The following is a 27,980-nucleotide window of genomic DNA, read 5'->3' as shown; positions in this document are numbered from 1 at the left end:
TTCAGATCCACTATGGAACATCAGTAAATAGTTCCTTCTTAGAAGCTGATTCCTGGCAACAACCCCCTTTAGAGTGAGACTGTATCAAGGCCCAGAAGTGTGGCATTTATTAAGGAATTAATCCAGCTGCTGGACTCAGGATTATTACCATTACTCAGAGCTACAACAGGCACTGGGTGGGAGGACAAGCTAGACCCTGTTTGATACAATTAGAGGCCACTACCTGAATATACCAACAGCCCTTTTCTAGACCTTCTCTCACCTCCTTCATTCACATTTTACCCCTCATTCATGGCCAGACCCACACCAGCATCCAGATGTCTTAAGGGTGACTTAAACAGCACATGACAGTGAACAACAGCTCACTGCAGACAGGAAAACAAACTGGTCTGTTTAAGCCAATATTTTCTAGAACACAGTGTCAGAGAAGTCTTGCTGGGGAAAATAAAGATGAAACCTGAAGCTGGTGTGTGCAAAATGAAGGCAGGATAGTAAGTTTTGATAAGAAGATATTTTAGGGTTTTCTAAAACCAGAGGGAATCAGAGGTGAAAGCAAAGCCCTGGAAGTCTGTGACATTTAAAGTGTTATTGCAGGATACCCAAACTTGTCAAGAATGAAGTAACTTCAGATTTGGTAAAGCACAAATCCACATACTGCTAGGATCCCTTTCTGAGAAGGAAATGAAACCAAATTTTAAGGTTATTTAAAAAAAACAACACAAAAGAGGTCTGTATATAGATACACATTCCTCATTTGCACTTAGTGTAAGATTACTAGGAATTGTAACTTCTAAATTTTTACTTTTGGAGCTTCCTCGAAAGATAAGATTTTAATTTGGGAGGAAAACACCCATTTCTGTATGTGTAAAGCTTGCATCCTATAGCTACACTCCCACATGGAATTTACCAGCCCTAGAAACACAATTCAGCACTTTCAAGACCTGCCTATCAATTACCAACAGTTCTCCTCCTTTGTTAGTAAATTGCAGGGCAACCAACTATTAATATTTGATATTCTGACAGAAGTATCCAGAAATACAGTCAACTAACAGATGCCTCTAAAGGAATAAAAGAAAAGGGGAAGAAAGCTACGCAAGTTACCCAATTGCCTTTTGAATTGGTGAAGTTCAGCCACTGGGTAATGATTCATAGTTCAGCGAGCAGATACAGAAGGGAGGAAGTGGTGCCCCTTACCAAGGGGATCCACAGTTCACACAAACGAGGAATAAAACCTCAACAGAGCTGTTGGCTCTGTTCAAACATTTCTACATCTTTGTATTCCAAAAGCATCCACTGACTGATGCAGCACAGACTGATCAACTGACATTCACACACAAAGCTCAAGAAAAACAGCTTGACAGCGCAAGAAAAATCAGTGAATAAAAACAATGAAGAGAACGGTCCTTTCCTTAAGGGAATTTCAAATAATCTCATCTATTTGATATTTCTGACTTTATTTATCTAGGGTATTTTTTCAGATTACTCTTGGAAACTACAGGGATTAAACTATCATGAACGTTTAATCTAGAACTAAAGAAAATGAAACACAATGCCATTAAGTGGCACTGAATTAATCAAAATATCTCAAAGCCTAAACATTGGAAAGGCAGTGCTGTGTTGATTTAGTGTATCTGACCTTTTTTGGTCATGTTTCCAAATAACTTTTCCTTAAAAAAAAAAAAAAAAAAAGAAAAGAAAAAATAGCTTAAAAGTTCAATAATTAAATCTGAAGGAGTAACTCACCTGCAATGCTGTGCAGAAATGAGCAGAAGAAAATGACTAGTAGATAATTGTGTGTCATATTACAGTGATACCCAGCACTGTAACTACTGTACAAGCTACAGAACACTCAGGGTTTTTTCTCCTGGTTTCTCCCTGACACCCATTCTTGGTGATATTTATAGAGGAAACACTGACCATTAATGAAATGTTCAGGCATGAAGGGAATAGCACAGATTCAAGACCCAAACTCATGGCTAGGAGTATTTTTAAGTGACAAATTTTTAGAATCAAACTCATGTTGTTACTTTGATATGTTTATAATTAACCATTATTTACAATTCCCATTATGTCGACATGACCTCTAGAGGGAAAAAAAAAAAGGGGTTCCTATTACTTCTGAATAGCTTTTTTAGCTCTTATCAGTTAAATATTCCCTTGCTAGGTAGTTATTAAATTCATTTAGGAGGAAATTCCCCCCAGCTGTATGCCTTTGCAGAAATAACAGTACTCCCATAGTATTCCAAAAAAACTCATCAAGAAGCACACAGGCAGGATTTACACATTCTGGAGTTCTTCACCCTGCAGATGCCCCTCCTGCTGTGCTGTGAGTGCAGCCGAGTCCTGACTGCCAGACTCATCACACTCCAACACCACTCCCCCATTCCTGCAGCTTGTTCTGTGCCACCCTCTCACTGTTGGAACACAGAACAATTGCAGGAATTCTAGCCAGGCTACATATAAGGGAATTCATAATAACAGGCTAGTTTAGGAAAGTTAGGTCATTCCCAGCTCCGTGGCCTCCCTCCACCATACACCTGGTAGCAGGCAGAGCACAGTCCATGTAGAAACCAAAGCTTTGCTTCTAAAGCAGTGTTAATCCTGTTTACACTACCTAGTTACATACCTAGTGTGCAAAAACAAGTTGGAACCTTTGGAAAGGGTCCTCAGTCAGAAGGAAAAGACCTGCTGAGAGTAAGATCAGACCTAACCTGTATTAACCACTCATTCAGAAAATGCAACCCAAATTCTGTTTATTCCAGTAAGGAAGTTCCCTCAAAGCTCATTCGAGTAAACAACATACTTGGTTTGTACAAAGAAGATTTAGGGGTTCCCTCCTCCCTTTCAGTTTGTTAGTTTTTTATTTTTTTCACCCTGCCAAGGATCTGTTGTGAGAGTTTCTCCTGACAAGAGGGCAGCCAAGCTGTGCTCACCTTCAGGCTGGTGTGGGACCGTGGCTGGCTCAGCTCGTGGAATTTCCAGTGCTCTGATGCAGGTGTTTCTGCTGCTTCTCTCTGAGCCTCAGGCGTGAGAAGGGCATCTCCTGGAGGTAACGGGAAGATGCCCAGTGATATCGGACGCTCCTTCCTGTTTGAGAGGGAGACAGGGGTCATCAGCCATTTCAGGTGCCACACAAATTATTTTCCTCTGAAAAAATCAGCAGGGAAGTGGTGAAATTATAGGTTCAAACATCCATACTCTGTGCTCTAATAAATAAACAGTGGAGCACACGCAGTATCTAATAATTCCTCATTTCACATGATTGCAAACAGTCAATTCCATGGCTTTAAATAGCAGTTATTGATTTACAGTGTAGCTAATCAATAGCAAACAAAAGTTTTACAGAGATTGAATACAAACCAGAGTCTAACACAAAAATGTCTCCTTATTTCAGATTAAATTAGTTTTAAGCAAACACTCTTAAAAATACAATTCTGCATGTTTTTTCCCCCAAAACACAGTACCACGTAACTTCTACAATGGCAAACAGCTAAATCATCAACTGAAGCATTGGCCAAAGTTGTAAATAATCAGCTTCAACTCCAACTCTTCTCAAAACACAGGGTATTTTATTTCTGCAGATCACAGGAATTACATGGATTTGTTTAAGTGAAAAGAACTGGGTCAAGGAATTACTGGCATTAAAAACAGCCCAGCCAAACGCTGGGCAGTTTTACCCAAGATCAGTTCAACACTCTTTCACCCTAAAGCTGCACAAAAGCTTCTTCCAGCAAGGCAAGTTAATTCATTCCAACTCTTCACTCTTTTCACTTCCCTATGGCAAACAACATTTGGAAATTCCAAAGGTTTGTATGTTGACCCTCAAAAAAAACCCCCAGCCTCCAGGTCAGTAGTGTGATGAGTGAACAAAAGGATTCATTCTTCCTGCCAGCAAGAGACAAAACCATTGTGTGCAGTGCCATTCATAGGATGCTACAGACAGCCCTGAAAAGGAAAAATATCAGCCAGGCCTCGAACTGAGATAAAGCAAAGTGTTTGTTCAGGCAGAACAATGTAATGCAGAAAAAAAGGACTGTAATCAACTAGCACAGCTTTAAGTAAACTAGAGGCAGAAGATAAAAGTGTCCACAAGAGATGGCAAAGTTCTTGCAGTTTGGCATTGTGAAAGGTCAAATCACAAACACATACACTTTCTGTGGCAAGGCTTTTCACAAATTAAACAAAACCCAGGCAGAATCCTGTGCAGAATTAGTATCTGCATATAAATTATTTGCATACAAATACATGCAAAAATATGACAATGAGTGCTGAAAAGCAAACACTTAGCATTTTTTGGTTTTGTTTGTTTACTCTGAAGAAAAATTAGTCAAGAAGGGATTGTATTTAACAATTAATCAGGTATCTCCTTTTAGTAAATATTACATTGCCAAAAACACAACGCTCAAACAGCCAACAATTTTAAGTGGCATGAACCTTTCTGGTACAGGTGTACAAAGATGCTCCTTGTCACAAAAGTCTTTGTAATTAATTCTTAAATAAATATTACTCTAAGTTAGGTCGTTAACTGGGAAGGAGTTGAGCAGAGCAAAGCAGGCAGCAATGTGAGTAAGGCAAATTCAGTCATGATTACAAAATTAAAACCATCAGATAATGTTCCAGCATCTGCAAACTGACTGTGCTGAAAAGTCCTCCTGAGAAACCCCCCCCCCCAGGGCTGAACAGAGCTGGATTCCAACGATTCCCACTATTGTAACAGGTTCTGCCTTTCTTTAGATTTCCCACAGCTCCAATGTGTGAGGGGAACAAAAGACACACCACGGAGGCTGAGATTATGTCAAAAGACGGGCTGAGACCATTTCATTGGATAAGAAGTGCAGGCAAAAAGGAGGAAGAAAAGCTGCCCTTCAGTGGGCAGATAAAGCCCGTACTGCCAGGGGCTGGCCTTGGGCATCCCCTCCCGGGCTGTGGCTCCAGCACGTTTCCTTCCTTGCAGGACATGCCACAAAGCTCATCTTCCCTCCAATCTTCAAAACAGAGAATATTAAATGGCTACCAAAAATGTTCACACCTGGCATCTCTCTTTTTTTTTTTTACAGATTAATTTTAAATAAATCTTATAATAAACATATTTTGACGTGCTAAACCACAGTTCAGGTGCACTGCAAGGCTACACAGTAAATGGAGTTTGCAAAAGAGGCTAATTCTGGAAATGAAGGTGAGTGTCTGCATTGAAAGAAATTATCTGATTAGACTGAAGCAATTTCACTTTATTGCACTGACTGTTGATGGGAAAGCAAAGAACTGCTCCCCCAGTGCCCAAGAAATATCCAAAAATATCACAGTGAGCAGAACAGAAACACGTATTTTAAAAGCTTAAACTAATAGTCTGTAGTGATGCACTGAAGTATTCACAGGAACCTTCAGGATAAGCAACCAGATGCTCAGTTCTAAAATCCGACTAGTGTTAGAAAATAGAAACAATTCTTCTACAATTAGATTCCTTCAGCCCATATTTATATCTTTTTTTTTTTTTTTTTTTATTTAAGGAATAAAGACTAAGGAACTGAATTCTAATTCCTGCAATTCCTGAAATAAATTACTAGAGGCAGGAAAAAGCATTTCCCCAAGCCCCTCAAATCCATTAAATACCCTCCATGGAAGCAAAAGCACATTAAAAAAATAAATCTGTTCCTTAAACCACCTGACTGCTTAAATCTAAAAAAATCTCATATAAGTTACTGAACACAAAGTTCAATATTATGCTTTGTGGTTTATGATTTTGTTTGGGGTTTTTTTGTTTGTTTGTTTAGAGTGGGGGTAATTTGTTCTAGGTTTTAAAACAAACACAGCCTTACTAACTATATCAGTCTAAAAAGAGCTACACTTTAAATTTATTTTACTTCTTTGTGTTTAGATACTCTTACAAGTTCATTATCAGCTATTGGTATAAATTGGTATTTCTTTTATGTATTGATTGGCTTTAAACCTTTGGAACAATCCTTCTGTGCTCACAGACCCGAGTTAAAAGCATAACACCATACAAAGTCTACATGCACTGTGTGTATTAGGGAGAACACTATTTTCCAGCATTTTTTCCTGTTTAAATTAAGTTTACTATTAAATTTACAACCACAGTCAAAGTAAGTCAAGTTTTCAGGTCAGAAGGCTGCATTTCAAAACTTTTCCAGCTGGTTTCTGTTTGGAATTATAGCACTAAAATACGTTGGGATCACTTTTGGTCACAATATTCTAATGCTTCTCTGTCTGCTACTCCAGGCAAGTAGGACAAACAGAACACAACTTGAGGGGGGGGACACAGACAGCTGGCAACTTGCCATACAAGTAGAGAAACAGAGGAGGGGATAACATTTGGCTGAACAATAGTGAATAGGCTTTAGGAGCTCTAATGCTCAAATAACGAAAGATTTTTTTCACCACCAACCAATAATCAGATCTTTTAAAATAATGTGATCAGCTAATTACTGTGGTTTTAGCATCAATTAACTGATCTTATGTAATTATTTTTGATTCCAAAAAGTGCAACTGAAGAGTGCAAAGCCTCAGACTGCATACATTTATGCTACACAGGATCAGCCAAGTACCTGACAATACACTGAACGTGAGCTTTATCGGTGACATTAACACTGCAGCTTTTTTTGCAGGTTACAATAAACCACCATAAGAGCTCTCTACAGAAAAGAAAGAGATACGTGAACTGACCTTGTACTCGCTTAAAGACAATGAATTTTGAGTGTATAAGAAATATACTGTCCACAAACACGTTTACAGCAAAAACCGATCCTTATAGATAATTTACATCTCTAATTCATCCTCGCTCTTTCTGTTCAGCAGGAAAACAGAAAGAAGGGAAAGAGGAAGAACACGAAGCCAGGGTTCAGTAGGTCAGAGTACCTGAGTATCCTTGGGAGGTTCTGCGTCAGAGCTGGCACACCAGTAGAAATAGAAAAGTGCACGAGCAGCAGAACCGAGAGCGACACCAGGATCGCGGAATTAATGACCACCGCCCCGCCAACGAAGCCAAACACAAACAGCAGCATGCATCCAGGATTCATGGCGCTGCCCTGGCATGGTGGAACGCCGCGACCGGGAAGGCTACGGAGGGGCCGAGGGTGTATCTTTGTCGGCAAAGTCTGTCATTCAGCCGCTGCCACAAAAACAATGCCATCAGCCGCGGCGCTCCACTCTCTGCAGCAGCTCCGGAGCAATGACATCACCGCTCTCCTCCCCCTCGCCGGAGCATCTATGCAGCAGCGCAGGGACACAGCCAGCCCTGGAGCGGCTCTCCCGCCTTCCACGCAGAGTTCATAGGCTACAAAGCTCCAAAATCTGCATAATATATTCACAGCAAGCCCTCAGGACGAGCGGGTACCACGTACGCACCTCCATCGCCCCGCGCACAAAAGCCACGGCAGGATTCCGGCTGTGCCGGGACAGCTGCTGACATTTTCCCTGCCTACCCCAATGCAAACACTCAAAAAAAAAAAAAAAAAAAAAAAGCTGAAATTGTTTCAGGTTAATTAATGTCCAAAGTGTATCTCCACGTTTAGCACCACAACAGCAAAAGCCTCTTTCCACCGATTTCTACGCTGTTCTCCTACCGCATTCCAATCATACAACAAATCTTTCCGATTCAGCCGAACCGTTGTTGTAGGATTAAAGAACAAAGTCTTGCAAACACAAATGAAAGGATTTTTTTTCTTTCATTTCAGGGTGAGAGCGTAATAAATAGCTTACCTAATTCTACTGTGTGTTGTGGATTCTAGCTGATCACCCCCTGTTAGCTGATGAAGTTTGGTTCTTTCCAAGTGCTCCATATAATTGTGAATCATCTGTTCAAAAGGACAGAAACAGCAAGAAATATTTAATAACATTTACTACAACTGCATAATTCTTGACCAATACAATATATTCTCCCCCTGTAATGCTAAATAGTAAAGGCATTTAGAAACATTAAAGAAATAAAGGAAGAAGCAAAATTATACAGTGTGTAAAACCACAAACCAGAAGAGAAGTCCATAATAAACTAAAAAAATTGGAGAACTTCCTTGTGCATTGATGCACAGGAAACATCCTTAGGGTATACAAAGTGCATGTGATATTTCAAACATGAGTTTTGAACAGAAGTACATGTTCAAATCCATTTTGGAGTCTAAGACCTTTATGGTCAGTAGATATTAACATTTATTATGTGACACATAACAGGCACTATGGCCTAATTGCAGAGTACTGTGAAGGTCAGACAATATGCACCTCAGATATTAAACAGACTGAATCCATGACCTAATAATCAGATTATTTCTGTAGGCAGAAATACGAAGTCATCGTCTCTTCTCCTTTTTCCTTCTAAAATTCAAAGAAACTTAAGCTTTCTGTATTTTCTAGAAATGGAGTTTGGGTTTAAATTATCTAGGCTGACACCTCATAAAAAGGACTGAGTGGCTGTGGGTTTTTAGCACTCAAGAAGAGCTTGCTTTCTTTCTCACAGGAGACAGCCACAGGCCAGCATGCTGAGTGCTGCAGTCATGACTTATTTAATGAACCCTGACTCCCATCAGCCAGAGGATGCTGCTCTCAGCAGGTAACTGATCCAGGACATGCACAGGGAGAAGTAACAGGTATCACTGCATCACTCCAAGAGGTTCACTTGGATACATGTCTCTCAAATTAAAACAGGGAAAGCCTGAGGAGAACCCTACACGGCATTTGGTATTTTTAGCATTTCTGCACTCACATTCACAACTGAATAGGGGACTAGGAACAAGAAAGAAAGAAAGAAATCACAGGTGTACTGCAGAGGAATTCAATGTACTTTATTCCTGAGACATATTCAGGTCACATCTTAAAGGTTTCCTCTAGAAAAAAAAAAACAACCTATTCTTCAAAACTGTCATTTCTTCTGCTATTCTACCAAGGGTGTACACACACCTTAGAACAGTGATATTAACAGCCATTTGTACAACCAGTGTTACATAACCTTTTATTCTGGGGGCAGCTGCACACACTAGGACTGAACTCAGCAGGACCTGGAAACCTAAATCCAAGTATTACTTTCAAGTGAGGGTTGATGTGCCCAAGTTTGACCTTCAGATGCCACCAACCTCAGTATCAGCTTCTCCTCAAACACTGTTTGCCAGCACTAGCTACCTGTGAATACATATTCCTTAGTCTCAGATTTTTCTGATCAAGTGAACTGGCTTAAGATCTCCTGCCCAATGGATATTCTATAAATCAGTAATTTAGGTTAAGTGGTGGTTACATACAGACGCTGGTTTTCCCAGCATTCACCTGAACTAATAAATATAATTCAGACAAGAAAAAAAAATCTTGCTATTTTTAGAGAAACATTATATAATATACTTGAACTGCTGTCAAAAGCTTACAACATTTATCCTCCAACAAAACGCAGCAGTTTCACCAAGCCATCACATTTATTTTCTGATTTTTAATGCTTGCTCACACCCAGAGAGGCAAACAAAAGGATTGAAAGCTCCACCTTCGACTATCCACATTTACTGTTTTTTCTATTTCCACCAAGCAGCCAGAACTAGGTGTTCCAATTGTTCCTTTGCATAGTTTTGCATAAGTTTATTATAATGCAAATTAATTTAGGAATTCCAGAGGGGAAAAAAAAACTCCAACAGCACATTAAAAAAAACCCAACAGTGCATAACTTCAAAATGCACATTAGACATTCTGTATCCTGCTCCTGGCTTCCCTCATCATGGGAGAGAGATATTGCTGAGCAGAAGCTGACCTCCCTGCAAACACTGCCATTTGCAGCAGGTCAACTGGTTTCTTGAAATAAGATTTTAAACAGAACAACTGTTGTGCTTTTCAGCCAGGGAACAGGAGCTGAGTAACTAGTACCTCTCCAGGGGACTACTATCACATGGGGGGGAAAAAAGAGTAGGGTCAGTAAAACCCACACAACTTTCATGTTTTGCAAAGTACATGGTTTAACCTACTTTTTCCCCCTCCTCTCAGTCTGTTCTTTTGTTTACTGAAATGTCTCATCACATTTATTACCCACAGACAGAGGCTGGAGGGCAGGTCAATTTAAAGGATTGTGCAGTTTAGCATTGTCCTGCAGCTGCAAATTATGCTGATGGTAAAATAAGCCAATCTGTAGGTCACATACTTCAGCACAAAGCACATAAGCAATAGGAGTACAAAAATAAAACGAAAACCCAAACGTATGTGCAGGTGCAGTGCTGCATGGCAGTTTCTCCACAGATCCAGCCACAGCTTCTTGGGAAATAAGCTCACTGTAGCTGTTCATCTACAATAAAACTTTGAAGACTCACTCCAAAACCACTGGGGCTTGAACCAGACTACAGCCAAAGATCTTTTCAACCTAAATGGCCTCGAGTCTCAGCATATCCTTGAAGTGCCGTATCCAAAAAACCATGTAATGAATCAATGCACTAGAATTCTCAGTGCTCAAGACCTGAACAAAAGTTTTGCTGTTTTGAGATTACTTAGCTATCCAAAGAAAAGTTTTAATAATACTGACAACTTAAAAATAGACTTCAATGGATTTAATTGCTTTCCACTCAGCACAATTCTAACTGAAGTTGAGCTGAAGGACAGATGATAAATAAATGACTATGTCCACCCCTCTTCAGTAAAAGCTACAGTCAATATTTAATCATCCATAACCTTGTACTACTGACAGCTCATCCTGCTGCCCATGAAGTCCACAAGTGTTGTGAATACGACCAATTGTTCCAAGGAAGACACCACAAACACTGAACACTTCAGCACTGTAATTAAACATGTTGCTCAATTACCATCAGCTGAGGGGATTAAAGACAAACCCAGAAGTTGGAAGAATTAGGAGAATTACCCTAGTTAGTTAACAACATTTCACAGTTTAGGTGTTAGTCATTTTAGGGCACATGTACAGGCTACAACGAGCTTTTGAACACATTACAGCAGGAACATGAAATCCATTCCCTTCAAAAAGCAAAGCCTTTCCACCTCAAGAAAATACTCAGATTGGTTTCCTCATATGGCACGTGACAATTCTACAACTGCAGAAGTGTTACAGGTTTTTCTACATCTTAAACTTCAGCATTCAGTCCAAGACAATTTTAACATCCTGTCACTCATTTCTGTTCCTACCCTTACAAATACAACCACTCCCAATGTACACAAGTCTGACACTTCCTTTGTCACAAACAAATGTGGATATGCCATGTTGGGGATATTGTTACCTGCACCTTTGCCTTAACCAGGTTGAGAGCATCTCCTTTATACCTTCCTTGCTCTTTCGCTCCTCCTTCCTTTTTGTGTCACTGCTTTAGCTCCCCCCGGACAGGTTTCAGTAACTCTCCCTCTGTCAGACCAGGCTCAGAGCTACAGCCCTCACTGTTCATCCCGTGGATCCAATCAGGCTTGGCACCAGCAGCTCCTCCCTTTGGGAATGCTCAACCAACTGTGTATATATAGATCTTTCTGTGTCCCAAATAATCTAGATTTATTAAGGTAACAGATATTTCTAGAATCTCCTTGATTCAGAACCGAAGTCCTAAATATACTTCCACGTAACTCCCTTTTTCCTTTGAGGATTTGTAGTGAACTTGCCACTTAAGTAAAAGCATCATTCCCTCTGGAGAGCTTGATGCATCCTTATCCACACAGATGATGATGTAGCTGGAAGATACAGTAATATGTGAAGAAGTTAAATCCAGGTTTTATAGATCAAGCTGTTAATGCTTAGCATAAAGCTTCAGAAAAGCTATTTGCTTGAACAGATATCTAAAGTCTTGTCTCACAGACTCTGTGACTGGTACCCAAGCTTGGCTATAATTGTAACTGGACACCTCCACCAGCCTCCTCTTCCTGTCTCCCTGCACAGGGACTTGCTGGGGATATGTTTATCCAAATGAACCTGACAAAGTCCATTGCCCATGCCAGAGACAGGCTCACTGTTCTGTCACATTGTATCAGTGCAGAACACTGAGAAACTTCCATGGCCCAATTATGCTTCATTAAACTAAGCCCATATTCTGTGTGTCAGGGAAAGAGATATTGAACTATCTCAGCCTGGAGTTTCCAAAGGACAAAAAGCATAACTTCCTTAAACTGGCAGGGAAAAGAAAAAAAGTTTATTTTGGAAATGTTTACAGAGACAGGTCTGCTTTTATACAGGCAATATAACCACTCAGATTTCTATTAAACAGAATTAGTATTTGAGACAGAAAGGAACTTTGTCACTCAGTTGCAGCTGTTAAGTCTCCAGAGGAAAGATCTGAAGATTTTTGTATTAGACCAGTCCATTCTGCTTCCCAGCACACTGCCCTTGGCTGTATGGTTACTTCCTGCATCTGGTCCTTTATAGTCAGAGAAGGATGGAAACAAGACTTTGCACAGTCAGATTCCAGAGGTTCCAACTCAGGAACTCCAGCACACTGCTCTATTGCTCATCTGGTCTGAGCACTGGAACAGGGGATGGTCAGCACAAGATCAAAACACTCCAACACAGGAAAGACAAGGAACTGGAGCATGGATGTAGGAACATGTTCAGGCAGCATCCATCCATTCTGTTCTGACTGAACACTTGATTCTCTTCACTACCTGCTACACTCCACCTTCCAATCTGCCAGCTCAACTGCTCAGGTTCTCATACCCTAATCCATTTAAAATCAAGCCAGTTAGTTCAAGTACAGATTTAGTGGGGAAGGAAGCTTAGGGGGATATACTCCACTCACACCAGCCAGCTCACCTCCCACTCCAGAGAGAGCAGCAAGAGGCTAATTGAACAGAAGGGTGAGGAAGGCTAAAGCCTCTCCCCAGAGCTCTGCCCAGCCAGGGCAGCCCTGCTGTCTCTGCAGCTGCAGACACCTTGTTGTTGCTAGGGCAGGCTGGGGCTGGAGCTGCAATGCAGAGCCCTGGCTCTGGCAGGCTGAGCTCCAAGGAGAGCTCCCAGCTCTCAGCATGGCACACACACTGCAGGAGAGGATGGATTCAGCTCTCTGGTTCACATCACTGGGGCAACTTCCCGTGGAGATTTAGTTGCAGGTTTTGGTCCACTGCAACTGAAACTGTTTGGGCAACATCCCCCTGAGCTGCTGAGCCAGCACCTTTGCTGGGCAGTGAACTCCAGCAAAGGCCCCCACAGACAAGGAAGGATTAGGGCTGAAAGGATATGGTTAGAGCCTCAGTGAAGTCAAGAGCTGGAAGAGAAAGACATCCAACTCTGAAATACTCAGCTGTGAAATAAGGAATAAGGGGGGATGGAGGGAAACAAATACTGAAGGTAGAACAGAGAAAAATTGCTAGAAATTAAGATTGCATGAAATGCAGTCAAGTCACATCTTTAACATGACATCTGTCAAAGTAAGCACTACCAACATCTTAGAGCTAAATAATAAAAAAATCTTTCTAATGCTCTGTTCATTATTTGGTCCATTGAAAGAAAAACAACTGCCATTTCAGCAAGTACCAAAGATGGATCACTAGCAAAGACAACAGTGAAGCTGATTCAGAATGAAGGAAGTATCCCTTCCCAGAGAAGCATGGAAGAAAGAAAGGTTTCAGAAACAAGTATTCTGATAGAAATACTTGAGCCAATAAACCTGATAACTAAATGCTGAAAGTGGGTTGGATATTTGCCAAAATATCTTGCAATAAAAGAAAAAAAGTTACTACACAGACCTAAAACACTACAGTTTGTTGGGAGAAAGGGAAGCTGGAAATAACAAAGGGAATAGAGGGAGATGGGCACTATTATCAGCCAGTCCTTTCCAGTCCCCAGGGATTTTAGTCCCTGAATCTTAAACACACACCTGATGTAGCATTAAAATGCTGAGATGGTCTATCCTTGTAGAAGGCACGTAAGGAAGGTCGTATTTTGCAAGATTCACAATGGTCTCTCTAATTGTTCTCAAAAAAGTCTTTGCAAGTGAAGCTAAAGAGCATCCATTTACTTCCTGGGGTTGGTCACACAATTGCTAAAAAGGCTCCCAGCCCTCTATAAACAACCACACTGCTGGTAGCTGTTCTTTGTCCTGAGTTCCCAGTGCAGCCTTCAGCTTCCACAGCCCATCAACCCATTACCCATCCCCTCTCCATGTCCTGCCTTTAATACACAGCCCTACTGCAGCAGCTGCCAATTGGTGGCCTGAGAATTTTGGGTACCTCTAGTAGTGTGTATGCACACTGTTCACCCAAACACAGACATCAAAGTCTATGGATACGAAACAAAAAGGCAAAGATAACCTAATTTAAAGGTGTGAGCTTCTAAAAACAATGTAATATGAATTTTCCTTCACCATCCTGTTTTCTTTCCGTATTTTGGGTTGTCAGTATTGACTAAACACAAGGAAAGAGGTGAAACATTAAAACTGGAAGAAATAAAAATGCTGAGACTGGGAAAACAAAGAAAGAAGGAAGCAAACATATTAAAAGGGAGGAGCAGAGAAAACATAAGACCTGATTTTAGGAGCACAGAGGTATGGATATACCATGCTACATTATAATTTATTTCTTTATGAAGAAAGGATACAGTCACCTCAGTAATAAGAAAGCCCAAGGAAACACCTCTCCCTACACCAAAGAGTGAATTTAAGATGTGAAAGCATTTAATAAATTTGAATCAAACCAGCAGAGGTTGTTGTCCATTTTGGAGCAAAACCTATGTAAAAAGACATTCAGAACACGTCATTAGCATTTTGTTGAATTAATGGTGTCCAATACATTTAGTTATCTTGAACTCTGCAAAACAGGATGGAATAAAAACCTGTGCCACCTGTTCTCTTGTGACAACACCCACAGGTCCTAACCACAGTAACCAAAAGTCTGCAAGCACCCAGTACTCTGAAGTACTTCCAGCTCCAAAGAATGTAAAACTTAAGTGGGCAACACTACAATTTGTTACTTCTCACTTTACTTAAATTTCCAGTTTTCAACAGAGGCATCATTCTAAAGTAACTATTCAGTAATAAATGTTATCTTAAATACATCAGGATTTCAGTAAATATACAGATATTTTTATTTAAGAGCTGCAGAAGTCTTGTCACATAATAGTTGAGCACTACATCCTGGCTGTGGTTCCAGGACACTTCCAGCTGCTGTCAGTACAACACACTCAACTTAGGATTGCTGAGGAAGTATTCAAGGTAACCAAATCTGACATCTGTATCTGTCTCCCCTTTCCCCATACAGGTCTTTTGAGCTGGGAACAGTCAGAATGGCATTGCCCTCTTTGGGGGTGATCTAAAAACAGCTCCTTGCCCTTTCAAAGGCAAAGCAATCAGAGCAAGGACAAGAACTGTGCTCAGTATTGGGACTCCAGATTAACCAGAATAATTCAGAGGACCCAGTGACTTCTCCACTAAAATATGTATACAAGTCAGGCTGCAAGACAACCTGTGACTGAAAATCAAAGCACTGCAAGTCCCTTTTTTATGCTTTGGAACCAACTTTAATAGTGTGGCTCTTATTTATTTAAATTACCAAATTCAAACTCATTCCCTCTTCATCAATCCTGTTTTCAATTGCTATCAATAAGGTATGGCAGTGAATTCTTTCAATCACTAATCTCAGTAGGCCAGGTTTTGAAGGTATTTGTTCCTTGAATGGTACAAATAAAACCAACACAGAAAATTGCTGGAAAGAGTAAGAGAGTGCAATTTCATTTCTATTTCTTTGAAGTTTATTAGTGTGCCTTGAAGAACTGCCTTTGAAACATGGAGAAGCAAATTCCTGATTTTTAAAACTTAGTATCTGACAAAGCATAAAACTGACAAACACATAATCAAGCCAACATGGAAGAACAGACACGTGAATGAGAAAAACTACTTTGTCAAATGAAGCCTGGTTACAAATAACATCAATACAAACATGCAAACATCAGTGTACAACCCAAAACATCCAATAGTTCTCCCAACTGCTCACAACACAAAGTTTTCCACATTTTCACAGATACTCTGAAGTTATCTTGCTGCAATGACCTACCTCTGTATGCCTTGAATGAAGTGCATTGTATTCCTTCTTGAGTTCTGCCTCCCGCTCCTCAAGTCTGCTAACTGGAAGAAGAGAAACCACAAGAATAAAATTAAATTCAGAGTTCTAGTAAATGAGGCTGACTTGCCTGGGACCAGGCAACCAGACCAGAGTATTCTTAGTGGTGAATAGCCAAGTGCACGATAAAAAGGATGTCGGTGCCCGTGGTTTTGAGCTCTCATCACTTGAGCTTCCTAAGCTCATCCACAGCAGCACGATCCTGCAATTTGTGTTCCCCTAAAGAGCACAAATAATATTTTCCCCTGCTGATTGCTGGTCCAGTGAGAGGGGATTTTTACGTTCAAGACCATCTTACTGCCCACACCAATCCAGATTGTTTCAGATGTGCACATGGAAACCATGGGAAGAGGCAGAGCCACATCAGACTCGACCCCGGATGAAGCTGTGAGTTCCAGTTAAGGCTCTCCATTAGTTTCCTAAAACATACCCACACCATCTCCAGGGATGTTTGACCAGGACAAACATAGACCAGGTATTTGTTAAAACAGTTTTAAGTCCTATGTGGTACAGACATTAAGGCTTCTCCTGACACTCACTCATATTTCACTGAGTATTAAGGCAATAGATGTAGGGAAAGAAAACATTTGAATATTTCTGCAGATATTCCAAGAAATCAAAAATACATGAAGCAGATTTAGGAGAACTTTAAAAAATAAGTTCATATTAGGAAGAGATGAGCTGAAATAAACTGTGATATCCCAGTGCAATTAATCTGCTGAAAAACTAACAGAATTTAGAACTTGCTTCACACAACTTACCCTCTCATTCAAACATAAAACATTTTTTGCTGCTTAGATGTGAATTCCACCTTTTTATTTATGTATTTTTGAGCACGGTATTTATGTGACATAAGCATGCGCATCAAGTTCTGTAACTTAGCTTCTCTTATTCCACTTGCCACGTTTAAATACTCCTGGGAAAATTCAAATTTATAGTTACATGTCTCCAGAGGCTCATTGGCAGACACACATTATCTGAAGACAAATGCCAGGATCTTCTCTGCCATTTGCATATTTTCATGTTGCCAACTGGGTCTTCTGAAAACTAATTCTCCATATACCACTGCTTTTTGCTCCACATATCTGTATTCTGGCACAGTATTTTATCCTAATTAAGCTCCAATCAAAAAAAGGTCTTTGCCAGAGTCAAACGCTGGAACTGAAAATACATAACTGTCTGCTCACTGAAACCTGTGTAAACATTCTTAGCTCCTAATCTAATCTTGCTCTTATAAGAACATTAAGTTCCTTGACACAACCTTTTGCACTCCACCTATAAATATCTGACCAAAAGTATCACATCAAATGTTATTTATACCAATGCAAGATCGAACACTTCCACTTCTGCCGTTATCAAACGGAACAAGAGCTCTTTGGATCAAACAGCAGCAAGTGAGGTACAAGTATTTATAACACAACATATATAAAAATATATTTTACAGCACAACACATACATAAATATGTATTCTTGAGACGCAATGCAGAACACAATATTTATTGAATGAAAGATTTTGGTTTATTATTTTGAGGTACAAGTTGTTTTAAGTCTCCACATACATTAAGAGAGAAGTTATGTGGTAAGAGCTTACAGAAATAAGAGTTAGAATTTATAGTTAATGACATAACAAACCATATTTTACCCACTATGTTAGACTGGCCAGCATCATAGTCATGAGTAATTAGATTTTAAGCAGCAGAGACACCCTGGCAGTAACCACTTGGCAGCTCCACTGCCCACACCTCCTCCAGTGACACTGTGCTCCCACATGAGCCCCCCATCCCCAGGCTGTGCATCACAGTCCCAGGGGCTATCCCAAGGGTCAGTACAGCCTCATCAGGAACTTGCACACAGACCAAGGTGATGCACCCCAACACTGCTTGGTACACTCGTGTCTAGGCAGTGCAGACAACCCCAGAGATTAATTTTTCCAGTGGATTCTGGAAAAAACACTTGACAGAGCATTTAATGAAGATTAACACCATGTCACATGTTACAAACACCCTTCTTCACAGTTGTCCATAACCAACCTTCAGAAAATCCACAAAAGCATTTCCCATATTATGGATACAACACGCCCTTGCACAAGGGTTGAGGTTCTAGAAGGGAGTACACCACTTTCTCCATCTATGAAGAATAAAACTTTAAAACATTTTAAAACATTTATATGGCCCAATTTTAAACAGCTCCTTGGATCCAGTCACAGAAGACAAATATATACATAGATAGGGCACTGCATAGTGGGGGATAGAGCCAATAGATCTGATGACCATTCCCCTTAGGTACAAAGGGTAAAAAGATGAAGGCCCCAGAGGATGATGTAATGAACATTCAGCACTTCATTCTGGAAGTCACTTCCAGCTGTGCAACACGTTACAGTCCTAGAGCTGGGAGTTTCAGTCCTAAGAGGACATACACAAAGTTAAACACCCTCAACAGACACCACACTAACAATCCTCAGAACTGGTTTTTCCAATACCAGCAAGATGAGACAACACTGGAAATCTATTCTACCCAAAACATGCCTCCCATCAAGATAAGATCTTGATAAAACAACCAACTGACTATGCTTCTCTTTTCCAATTAAATACTGTGCAAGAGATCAGATACTCCCTGAGGATCAGAGACCACCACTGACTTGAACACAGAAGATGCCTGAACCTCATGTAGAAAAGTCAGAAGAACTCTAAAGAAGACCACTAAGTTCTTGCCCCAAAACCTTGGAGAAACTTAAGTCATTAATAAAGATACATCCCCTTCAGCAGTAACAGGAAACCAAAAAGGAGAGGAAAAAAAAATGCCCTTCCTTGGAACCCAGAAGTCCATTTCCAACCCAATTGTCACCAGTTCCATTTTAATCCACCAGCACACAAAAGAGTGGAAGTCTGGCCCTGATAACACCCCAAGGAATGGAGTTGGGAGCTGGCACTGCCTGCCACACGCTGGCTCTGCCAAGTGGCAGCCAGACATGGTTCCCATCAGTTTGACTTAAGTAACAATACAAAAAGTTCCTCTGATATTTCAATCTCAGACTTTTTTCCACTAAGATGTCAAATTCTTAATGGGAGGATGATAAAATCAGTTTGAGTATATACATCCTAAAAGCAAGAGCATTGTCTGTGTTGCAATATGTCTTTTTTATAAAGACAGCATATCCTTGTTACATCATGGAGGATATTACATTGCAAGATTGTTTAAGATATGACATGTGCAAAATGTAACACATCAAAAAAGTTGCACTACTCATAATTACAAGTTTATATGGAAAAAAGAATCTGAAGTCTTCAAGCATCATAAGTTTGAGCAAGAAAAAGCAAATATTCTAATGCTTTTAGGCTGATGAGAAAGCATCTCACTGGAACACCACCACAGACTCAAGCCCAAGGCCTACTTGCAACCTTCTCCAGCAAAGTCAATGTCCTAACACCTTCAATGACCTGAGGTACCAATCCTGACCAAAGTTCTCTCAAATCAAACCAAACAAGTCTAAAAATAGGAGATTAAATATTCTGGTAAACTAGACAGAAACCTCTGGACTTTGTCTCGTGACAGCATAATGAACAATCAGGCAGCAAAGCTGCCCACCCTGCCTGTTCAAAAGTCAGAGCTTACCTCCCAAGTCTGATGGCTTTTACCAAGTTTGGAACACCCTTCATCTGTATGTTGTCCTCTGCCTCAAACTCCTGACAAGCCTGAGGGGGAGAAAGAGAAACAGACCTGCTAGAATGGCAAATCCAACCAGTGTGATGCCTTCAGGAGGAATTACAAGTTCCTCCTACACAAGCCAGGACAGAGATCCAGCTCATTAACGAGCCTTTCCTACCACCAGGACTATCTGAAGGCTCCTTGGACAGCTTTCATCCAGCTCCACTCTCAAATGCAGGTCCCACACCAAAGTTAAGATACAGATCCAGCAGGACCTTGTGACCTACAAAGTAGTTGCTAAAGAGCACACACATGACCCATGGACTGAAGCTGTCAGACAAGTGTTTAACCTGGAAGTGGTTAAGACCTGGAAATCAAAGCAGCACAGAAAACTGATTTGTAAAACAAGAGATAAATTCAACCCCTTGGCAAGACTGACATCCTCAAGTGGCTCTTACTGTGAACTACAGGTCTAGCTCTCAGTTTAATAAGTAGGGCACTTTCAATTATGAAGATGATTTAGCTCTCAAGAATGCTGTGTTGATAATAAATATCAACACATGCAGCTGCAATGGTCTTCTCCCTGACACTTCTGGACTGTTCAAGTCTGAGCTATGTCTCAGGTGCACAAAATCCCTGTGACTTGTTACCAAACACCTGACATAAAACTTGAAGGAAATCCCCTTAAACATTTTGATACAACCATTTAATATAAACACAACCATATGCCAGGAGATCAAGGATATATACAAGCCAACTTCTACAAAAATATCAAGTCAGAAATCCAACTTCTTGCCCAGTCTCTGTACAAAGAAGTGTTTCACTGAGAAAACTTTAGGTTGACTGTTTTGCAAACAGTGGAATGCTCTGTACATTTGGCTACTGAAGCAAGTCCTTTTCTGAGAAAATCCACATGAAGTCAGTGTGAACAGAGAAGCCACAGCAGACTAGATTTGATTTTAAAGCCACATAACCCGTGACAACTCAACAGTGTAAGAGTCTAAGAGACATTTAAAGCCATTTTCTTAATTGCTGTAACATTTACAGCCACAGAATCATTATAACAACCGAACTCCAGCACCTAAACCACTACCACAACACTCCCAAAACGTACCTGAGCAGTTAATTATATGCCAGTGGATTTCAACCTCCTCTCATCACTTTTGTTCAGGTATATTAATAGCCAAGTTTAAAGCAGGCCAACCACTGCTCTAATTTCCTACTCCATTTTATTTTAGCCTCGAGTCTTACAGCCTGGCTCGGTGCAGGCTCTGGAGCCAGCTGTACCCCCTGCTCCATCTAGTGGGCTGCTGGCTCCCAAAACCACACAGCAGGTACTTGGGAATAAGCTGGAAAAGTCATTGAGAAATGTAGTCAGAAGCAAACCTTCCTTTCAGGTGCAGTCTGATACTCACACTTCTCCTCGAAGAAAGATTCCTCAGGTGTAGGGAATAATACCTGAGGCACAGGGTAGGGAAGGGCAGAGAGAACCTGCCTGGTAAACAAACCAGTGATGATGATGAACATCATCAGAGATGAGAAACAGCCAGACTGAGAATAAGGGGCAAAGAGCTCCACATTTATTAATCAAGTAATACAATATCTCAAGCTGTTCTGTTCCTTCCTTGCTGGAAATCAAATTAGTTCTGCTGTTCTCAGTCCTTGGAAATGAAGTAGTAACAATCCAGACCCCCACTGAACAAACCTGAATTTTTCAACTTTCCAGGATCTATTGAACAGCTTCCCTGTATTCTTTAGAATAAACACTATTTGAGCCATACCTGGAAACAGCACTTACTGACAGGGGTGTTTGATGCCAGCTGGGTTATTTACATCACCATGTGCACAGATCAAGTCAAATCTCAAAACAACATTAAGTTTCACAGCTGAAACTTCACATCACAGATTCCCTGTTAACTACAGATCCACATAAATTGCTGCTGCCCCTCTGTGCAGGTGTATCTCAGATATTGGATGCCTTCAGACTGTCTACCAAGAGGCTGCTTGGGTGTACATTACAGCACTGCTGGTATCCAGAGAGCTCAGAGGAAAATAAAGTATCAAATAACATCTGCAGAACATTCACAGCAAAACCTGGTCTTGTATTTTCTCTTGAAGCGACATTTCTGTTTAGAATCCGAGGAAAATAAATGTTTTTAGGTCAGCTGCCAAAGTGTCTGTCTCATATCCCAAATAAAAGCTTGGGCAAGCAACAGCAGCACGACGTCACCTGACACGGGAAATACAATCACCTCAACAGTTGTGCCACAGTATCTGCAGCTGAAGATCAAGACCTGTTTCTTGGGATTATGTTTGTTTGGGTCTCGTTTTGTTTGTTTGTTTTGAAGTGGTGTGTTTGGGCTTTTTTACAAATATAGTTTTCCCCAAATATAATCTAACTTGAGTACAAATTCCAAAGCTCAGGTTTGATAAACTGAGGTATGGAAATAAATCTGTTGTCTTCTCAGACGCAGGATGCTCTCTGGGTTGTACTTTAGCATTAGGCAGATCCAGAAAAGGAACCAAATCTTTCAACTCCCACAGCCTACCACCTCCATCAGAAAGCACTTCAGCCATGCAGACATGGTGTTTTTCAGATCCTCTCATAAATAAGTTACTTTGAGAATGATTTCTCCAGAAAGCTTACTCCAAAGCTGTTCCATTCCCATAGTAACTATAAGTACACTACGGTCATCTTTTATTTAAAAAAAAAAAAAATTAATTAGCTTACAGACTGTAATATGGAGAGAAATGATAATCTCAAAAAGGAGGCAAAGAAGGGAACTAAAACAAACCTCTGTAGCCCCCCCCAGAACTCACTGGCACATCACATGAGCTCTGAGAGGCTCTTACCCCTTTCTGTAACTGGAGACCGAGCAGTATCCCAGGGAGTATCATGTGCCTTCATGGAGTATTGCTGGCCAAACGAGCTGCATATTGCTATTACAAGTTTTTAGCAGCTCTGTGTGCCTAGTTTTGCAGATCCAAGGTTGAAATTTCAAACATTTTAATGCAGCAAACCCATTATGAGTAAAATTAGGGGGTGTCGCCACAGCAAAGACTTGAAATGATGTGGAAGTCAGATACATTTGAGCTCTGGTAAGAAATGTTTAAGATTGTATCAAAGACTGGTGACTGCCTCACCCACGTTGAAGTGGAAGGGAAGAGGGAAAGAATTTTAAGTGTTAAACTTGTATTTATTGAACACCTGGCATTGCCATGCTCAGTGCACCTCCACAACATTCACAGGTGTCCTCTGCTGTCAAAACCAGAAAACAATACATGAATTCTAAAGTCATAAAGCCAGAAGACACACACTGACAATCAGTAAAAATTTACTAAAAATCCCCAGCAAGAGCTCCTAAAAACTCTGCCTGTACCAACACCAGCCCTAAACAAGTCCCCGGGCACCTTGTGCTATTTAACTCGCTTTACCTTCCACAAGTCACAGAGTCCCAAGAGCACGGGTGGAGCCTTCCCTGCCCTCCCTGCACAGGCAGCACAGACACCAATGCCAGGGCAGGGACAACCCACGGGAAGTTACAGAGAAGAGCAGCACTGTAAAATGAGAGCAGGAGCTGGACCACAGAGCCTCACCACTGCAGCACATTCCTGCACTCAGACACTGCAAATCCTTACACCTCTGCTCTCCTTTAAGCAATTTAACGAAGTTTAATGAATTATCCCAGGATGCCACACACTGAACCATTTTTTGGCAGCAAACTTAACAGCCACAGCCCACCAAATATCAGGACCAAGTGCTGAACATCATGCAAGACTGGTAACTTCATGTGCATCTGCTCCCACCATCCAGGATTTCATCACCTGCTGGGGTTCACAGTCTGCCCGGCAGTGCCACCAGGTCATGCCATCATCTCTCCCTCTTTCCATTTCCTCCTAGGAAAGCACAAACCACGGTACTCCACTCATTCAGGAGGTACTTGACAGCAACTGTTCCAATTTCTGATGCAGGGAAAAGAAGTCAGTGAACCACAGCAACTTAGCAACTGGTTGACGCAAAATAAGCTTCCCATTTCACTTCTTTAATTTCAAAGGGCAGATTTATTCCAACCTGGACGGTTGAATACGAGGTTATGGATGTAATCCCACGGGATAAATTCAAGTGCAAAGAAACGTGTCCTTTTCTCTTTAGCATAACAATCACTTAGACTGCACAAACCAGTACTAACAGTTCAGGACATAACAACTATGGCTTCTTGAGCAATCTCAACTGGCACACATTTAAAGTTGTATAATCACACTGAACTCAACCACGAAACTCCAGAGCTGCCCCATCCCAGGGCTGACAAGTCTTCACCAAATGTTCACGATTGATGGTGTTCAAGAGAACGAATCAGAACTTTTTAACAGACAAAACTTGTTGTCACAGCCTTTGCTTATTTAACGAAAAAAACCACACAGAGCACAAGGAGTTTACATGACACAAAAAAGCCTTGTAGTCACAGTACAAGGTGGGATCACGTTTTACCTGTTTTCTATTCTAATCCATTAATCATGCCATGAACTGCTCTTGCCATCTCAGACTCTGCACTCCAAAGCCAGGTTTTATTTGCTTACTTGCTCTGTGCCAAGCATTTGCAACTCACTCCCATTACCAGTGATAACACTACCACTGTTTTGAATGTTGACGTGGTAACAGTTGGCAATACCAGAGCCTAATTTAGATGCACAGGCAGTACTATAGGAAGTAGAAGTGAAAAAAGAAATATAAATAAGAGATTTGTAGCTGCACCCAGTGAATTAAAGTGACACATTGGTATCTTGGTATCATGGCCTTATGTCTATAAAACAAAGCAAAGCAATGCAGCAGAGTCAGGCTACTTCAGGAATATAGACACTAGTATAGTTTTCATACCTTAGAAATCTGGAGCACTAAAAAAACCAGTTCACTTGCATAATATTTGTTAGGTGCTCAACAAATGTGCTTCTGTCCCCTTTGATCTTGCTCTGCATCAGCAGCATGTCAAATCTTCCCAGCAGCCTTTCATGTTGCCCCAGACAGCTTATCAACCCAAAGCATAAGCAAGACTCAATGTTCACCCCAGCCCTATTGTTTCTATAAAGATACAATTTTGCCATCACATGAGGTTTTTCTCTAAGAAAAAGTGGTTTTTTCTACAATAAATAGATTTTGGAACTGTTTAAAAGTCAATGCTCTAACACCAGAGCTTTATGTAGCTATGATAACTGTTTATAATAGCATTATTCCTTACAAAAAAAGTAGTTCTAGCCAACCCTCAGTGGTTCTACTGGAACAACTGAGTTTCTTGTGCAAATGCTTTCACTATTACCATATATACACGTAATATATAATTAAAAGTTTAAAATCATACATTGCCTTGAATATTAAGCCTTCAAATATAACAGAGAATTTCACACAAACAGACTCATGGAGCAATATAAAATGGTTTTATCAATACATGGTAAGTGCAATTTCTAGAAGAGAAACTCAAGGGGTATGCTACCACGTGCATTGCCAGAAACCCGAATGATTTGTCTTTTTTGTTCAACTGGTTTGTACTTCTTATTGTATTAACAGAAAAAGTAATGGCCTATAAAGCACGATGCAATCTTGATGCCATAATCTTGTTGTCAGAGTGCAGGGTCTCCCATTGACAAGTTGTTTGGGCTGTGGGTTTAGAGCACGGGCCTTCTGGAAACAGTGTCTTTGTTACCAAAACAGACCACTCAACCCTTGTCACAATGTTTTCTTTTCCCCTCTTCTCCCGCTTTTAAACACACACACAATTCCATTCACAAGAATCACAGTGTTTCTGAGACAAGTCTCTGCAATATGCTTTACAACATTTTAGCTTGACTTGATTTATAAAGACACACTCCCAAAGAAAGAATCATCCTGGGCTTCACTAGCAAAGACTGCCTTAAGTGTTCCTCCATCACTGCCTGTACAGAATCCAGGAATATTTTAAGTGCAGTGGAACTGAGGTAGCACACGTCTCCAAGATTTGCAAACACCATTCTAAACCACTCAAATTTCAGGAAGATTCAACTCCACAGGCCACCTGTGTTGAACTTAACACTAGTGGACTAGCACTTCTACCTTGCCATAAACTCACTCATGCCACTGAAAATTCAACTTTACAGGAATACCTTAAGCTGGAAAAGAGCTATAACTTGCTGTGCTGTGGGCAGGAAAGGTGGCTGGGTAGAAATAAAGGAAGAAAGAATAATAAAAAGGGGCTATTTCGACAACTGGCACCCTTCTTTTAGAAACTGATCTTATCTCAGCCTTGTCACAGTCTCACTTTACATTCCTGCATGGCCCAGCAATAAAAGCTATATATTAACTCATGAACACACCAGTCTTACATCAACAGAAGGCAGCTTAGAAGTGAGAAGCAGAAAGGCAGAAAAATCTGGTGATGGAATTTCATCCAATGACTGTGTCCCTGAACAAAAAGCAGCCCAGCAGAATGTCTACACTACAATATATTTTCAGTGTTTCAGGAAAACTGATCACTCATCTTTTTCCAAAGCTTACACAAGTTGCTTTTTGGTGTTTTTTTTTTTTTTTAATAAATTACACAGAACATCCCTAAAAAGGGAAGTGTTCTTCCTAAACTCTTCTGCTATAAAAACTAAATGCTTCATAAATAATTCAGGAAAAATTACATAAAAGCTAATGAGAATCAGAATCAATGCACTTCTTATCCCAGCAGTGCTTCTAAACCCAAAGAGATTACCTTTAGTTTAGCACAGACACTGTTTTAATGGGGAAATAAATAGTTTATTTTATCATCACTAACAAGGGAATAAGTCCTAAGTATCTCCTGAAAAAGTTGCTAAACAAGAAAATAGCAAAGTCAAAAAGGCAAACAAAACAAGCAGGATACCAGAAGAATCAGATTACGAGTCACAAGATTATATTTAATTTGTTCGCCTTAATTCTAAGGAAAACAAACTTGCACAAGAGTTAAACCCAGTTATCTGTCAGAGTACAGGAGTCAGATAGCACAGATATTTAGCAAATGTATTATCACTTTACAGAACAAAACTTAAAATGCACTAATATCACTCACAGGGAGTGCAGCATATTTTACTTACTTTGATCAGCATAGTTTTTTGCTTTTAGTTCAAGTTGTCGAGTTTGTGACTCCAAGGCTTCCACTCTGGTCTGTAAGTCCTTTTTCTCTTGCTCTTGAGAATCTTCAAACTCAATGAATTTCTAAACAAACAAACAAACAAAAAAGAACCAAAGAGTGAAGTTAGACCCATAAATTAATTACAGGTTTGGGTGGTTTTTTTAATCCTGAGTAAGGTTCTTTCTCCAAAGAGAAATATACAGTCATTCCTAGATCTGTTTTTTTCAGAAGCACTTTCACTTCAAGCAGCACGTAGGCAGCAGCACAGCAGCCCCTCACAGCAAGGAAGGTGCAAGCAGGTTTCCAAAATACCTGAACAGACCCACAGGCCACATTTAAACTCAAAAGACTATTTCAGACCAGGCCCATCCAACACCCAACCTAGGTTGCTCTGTGTACTAAGTGCCAACTGCTTCAGAGAACCTGCTTGGGATTAACAGAAATATGGATTATTTCATTATTTTCTAACTTCATGTACAACAACTGCCAACATGTGAATACAAGCAGTGTTGGTGCCCTCAGTTTGACTGAGCAGCAGTGAAGTTATTTCCACCTGTAAGCCATGAAGGTACAGACAGTGCAACAGGGTAGCAGTAGCAGCGCCAATCAAAATTACATGCTATCTCTGCATTCCCACCAAACTTCTGTTATCCTTAGATAGGTTACAAATGCTCACAGTCTTCATCAAATACTTAATAACCATCTCCTACAATCTGTCACTGCACAGAAGTGTCTTTATGGGCACTCTGCAACTGTGCTGATCACCTTCACCTTCTGATACCTTCATCTGCCAACTTTGTGTCTCACAATATTCTGGAGTTCTATGATGAATATATCACTGTTTACACTCCCCAATATTGAAATTACCAAATCACCATCATAGTTTTTAAAACATATTTTTCTATTTCTCATAACCAACAAATTAAGAAGTTCAGTGTGTATTGGCAGCACAAAGAATATTTCTAACAGCCAGAGATGTCTTAGGTCATGCAGCACTCTGTGCTCTGCACTGCAAGGAGAAGGCAAGGCCACCAACACAAGTTATGCATCAGGCTCGTGGAACAAGGAGGAAAACTGGATCAGAAGCCTCTGGAGAAAAACTCCAAACATCCAAGGGTCAGAAAGAAAGCTGCAGTTGGGCACTAAGTGGAAGCAAAGAGACGGTGGAAGCAGCAACTTCAAAACAGTATTGTGATTTGAATA

At 40.5% G+C, this 27,980-nt stretch overlaps 1 protein-coding gene across 4 annotated transcripts in view; it reads right to left on the bottom strand.

Moving 5' to 3' along the window:
* The window catches only part of SPAG9 (sperm associated antigen 9), a 61,371-nt gene that overhangs the window by 27,840 nt on the left and 5,551 nt on the right, over positions 1 to 27,980 (bottom strand). For 2 of the 4 annotated variants that reach the window (XM_050319011.1, XM_050319012.1), the window contains exons 2-5: positions 26,740 to 26,860; positions 15,943 to 16,013; positions 7,717 to 7,811; positions 2,934 to 3,087 (exon numbers count right to left, since the gene is read on the bottom strand). In XM_050319011.1, the coding sequence (XP_050174968.1) occupies positions 2,934 to 3,087; positions 7,717 to 7,811; positions 15,943 to 16,013; positions 26,740 to 26,860 (441 nt within the window). Of the gene's footprint in view, positions 1 to 2,933; positions 3,088 to 6,873; positions 7,174 to 7,716; positions 7,812 to 15,942; positions 16,014 to 26,739; positions 26,861 to 27,980 lie in introns of those variants that run through there. The other 2 variants (XM_050319013.1, XM_050319014.1) reach the window with 2 other exon arrangements.

Source organism: Myiozetetes cayanensis, unplaced genomic scaffold (assembly GCF_022539395.1).
Source record: "Myiozetetes cayanensis isolate MyiCay16 unplaced genomic scaffold, myiCay2020 scf22, whole genome shotgun sequence".
Taxonomy (NCBI): Eukaryota; Metazoa; Chordata; class Aves; order Passeriformes; family Tyrannidae; genus Myiozetetes; species Myiozetetes cayanensis.
The sequence above is the reverse complement of the archived record's forward strand: the minus strand, read 5'-3'. Positions and strand labels throughout refer to the sequence as shown.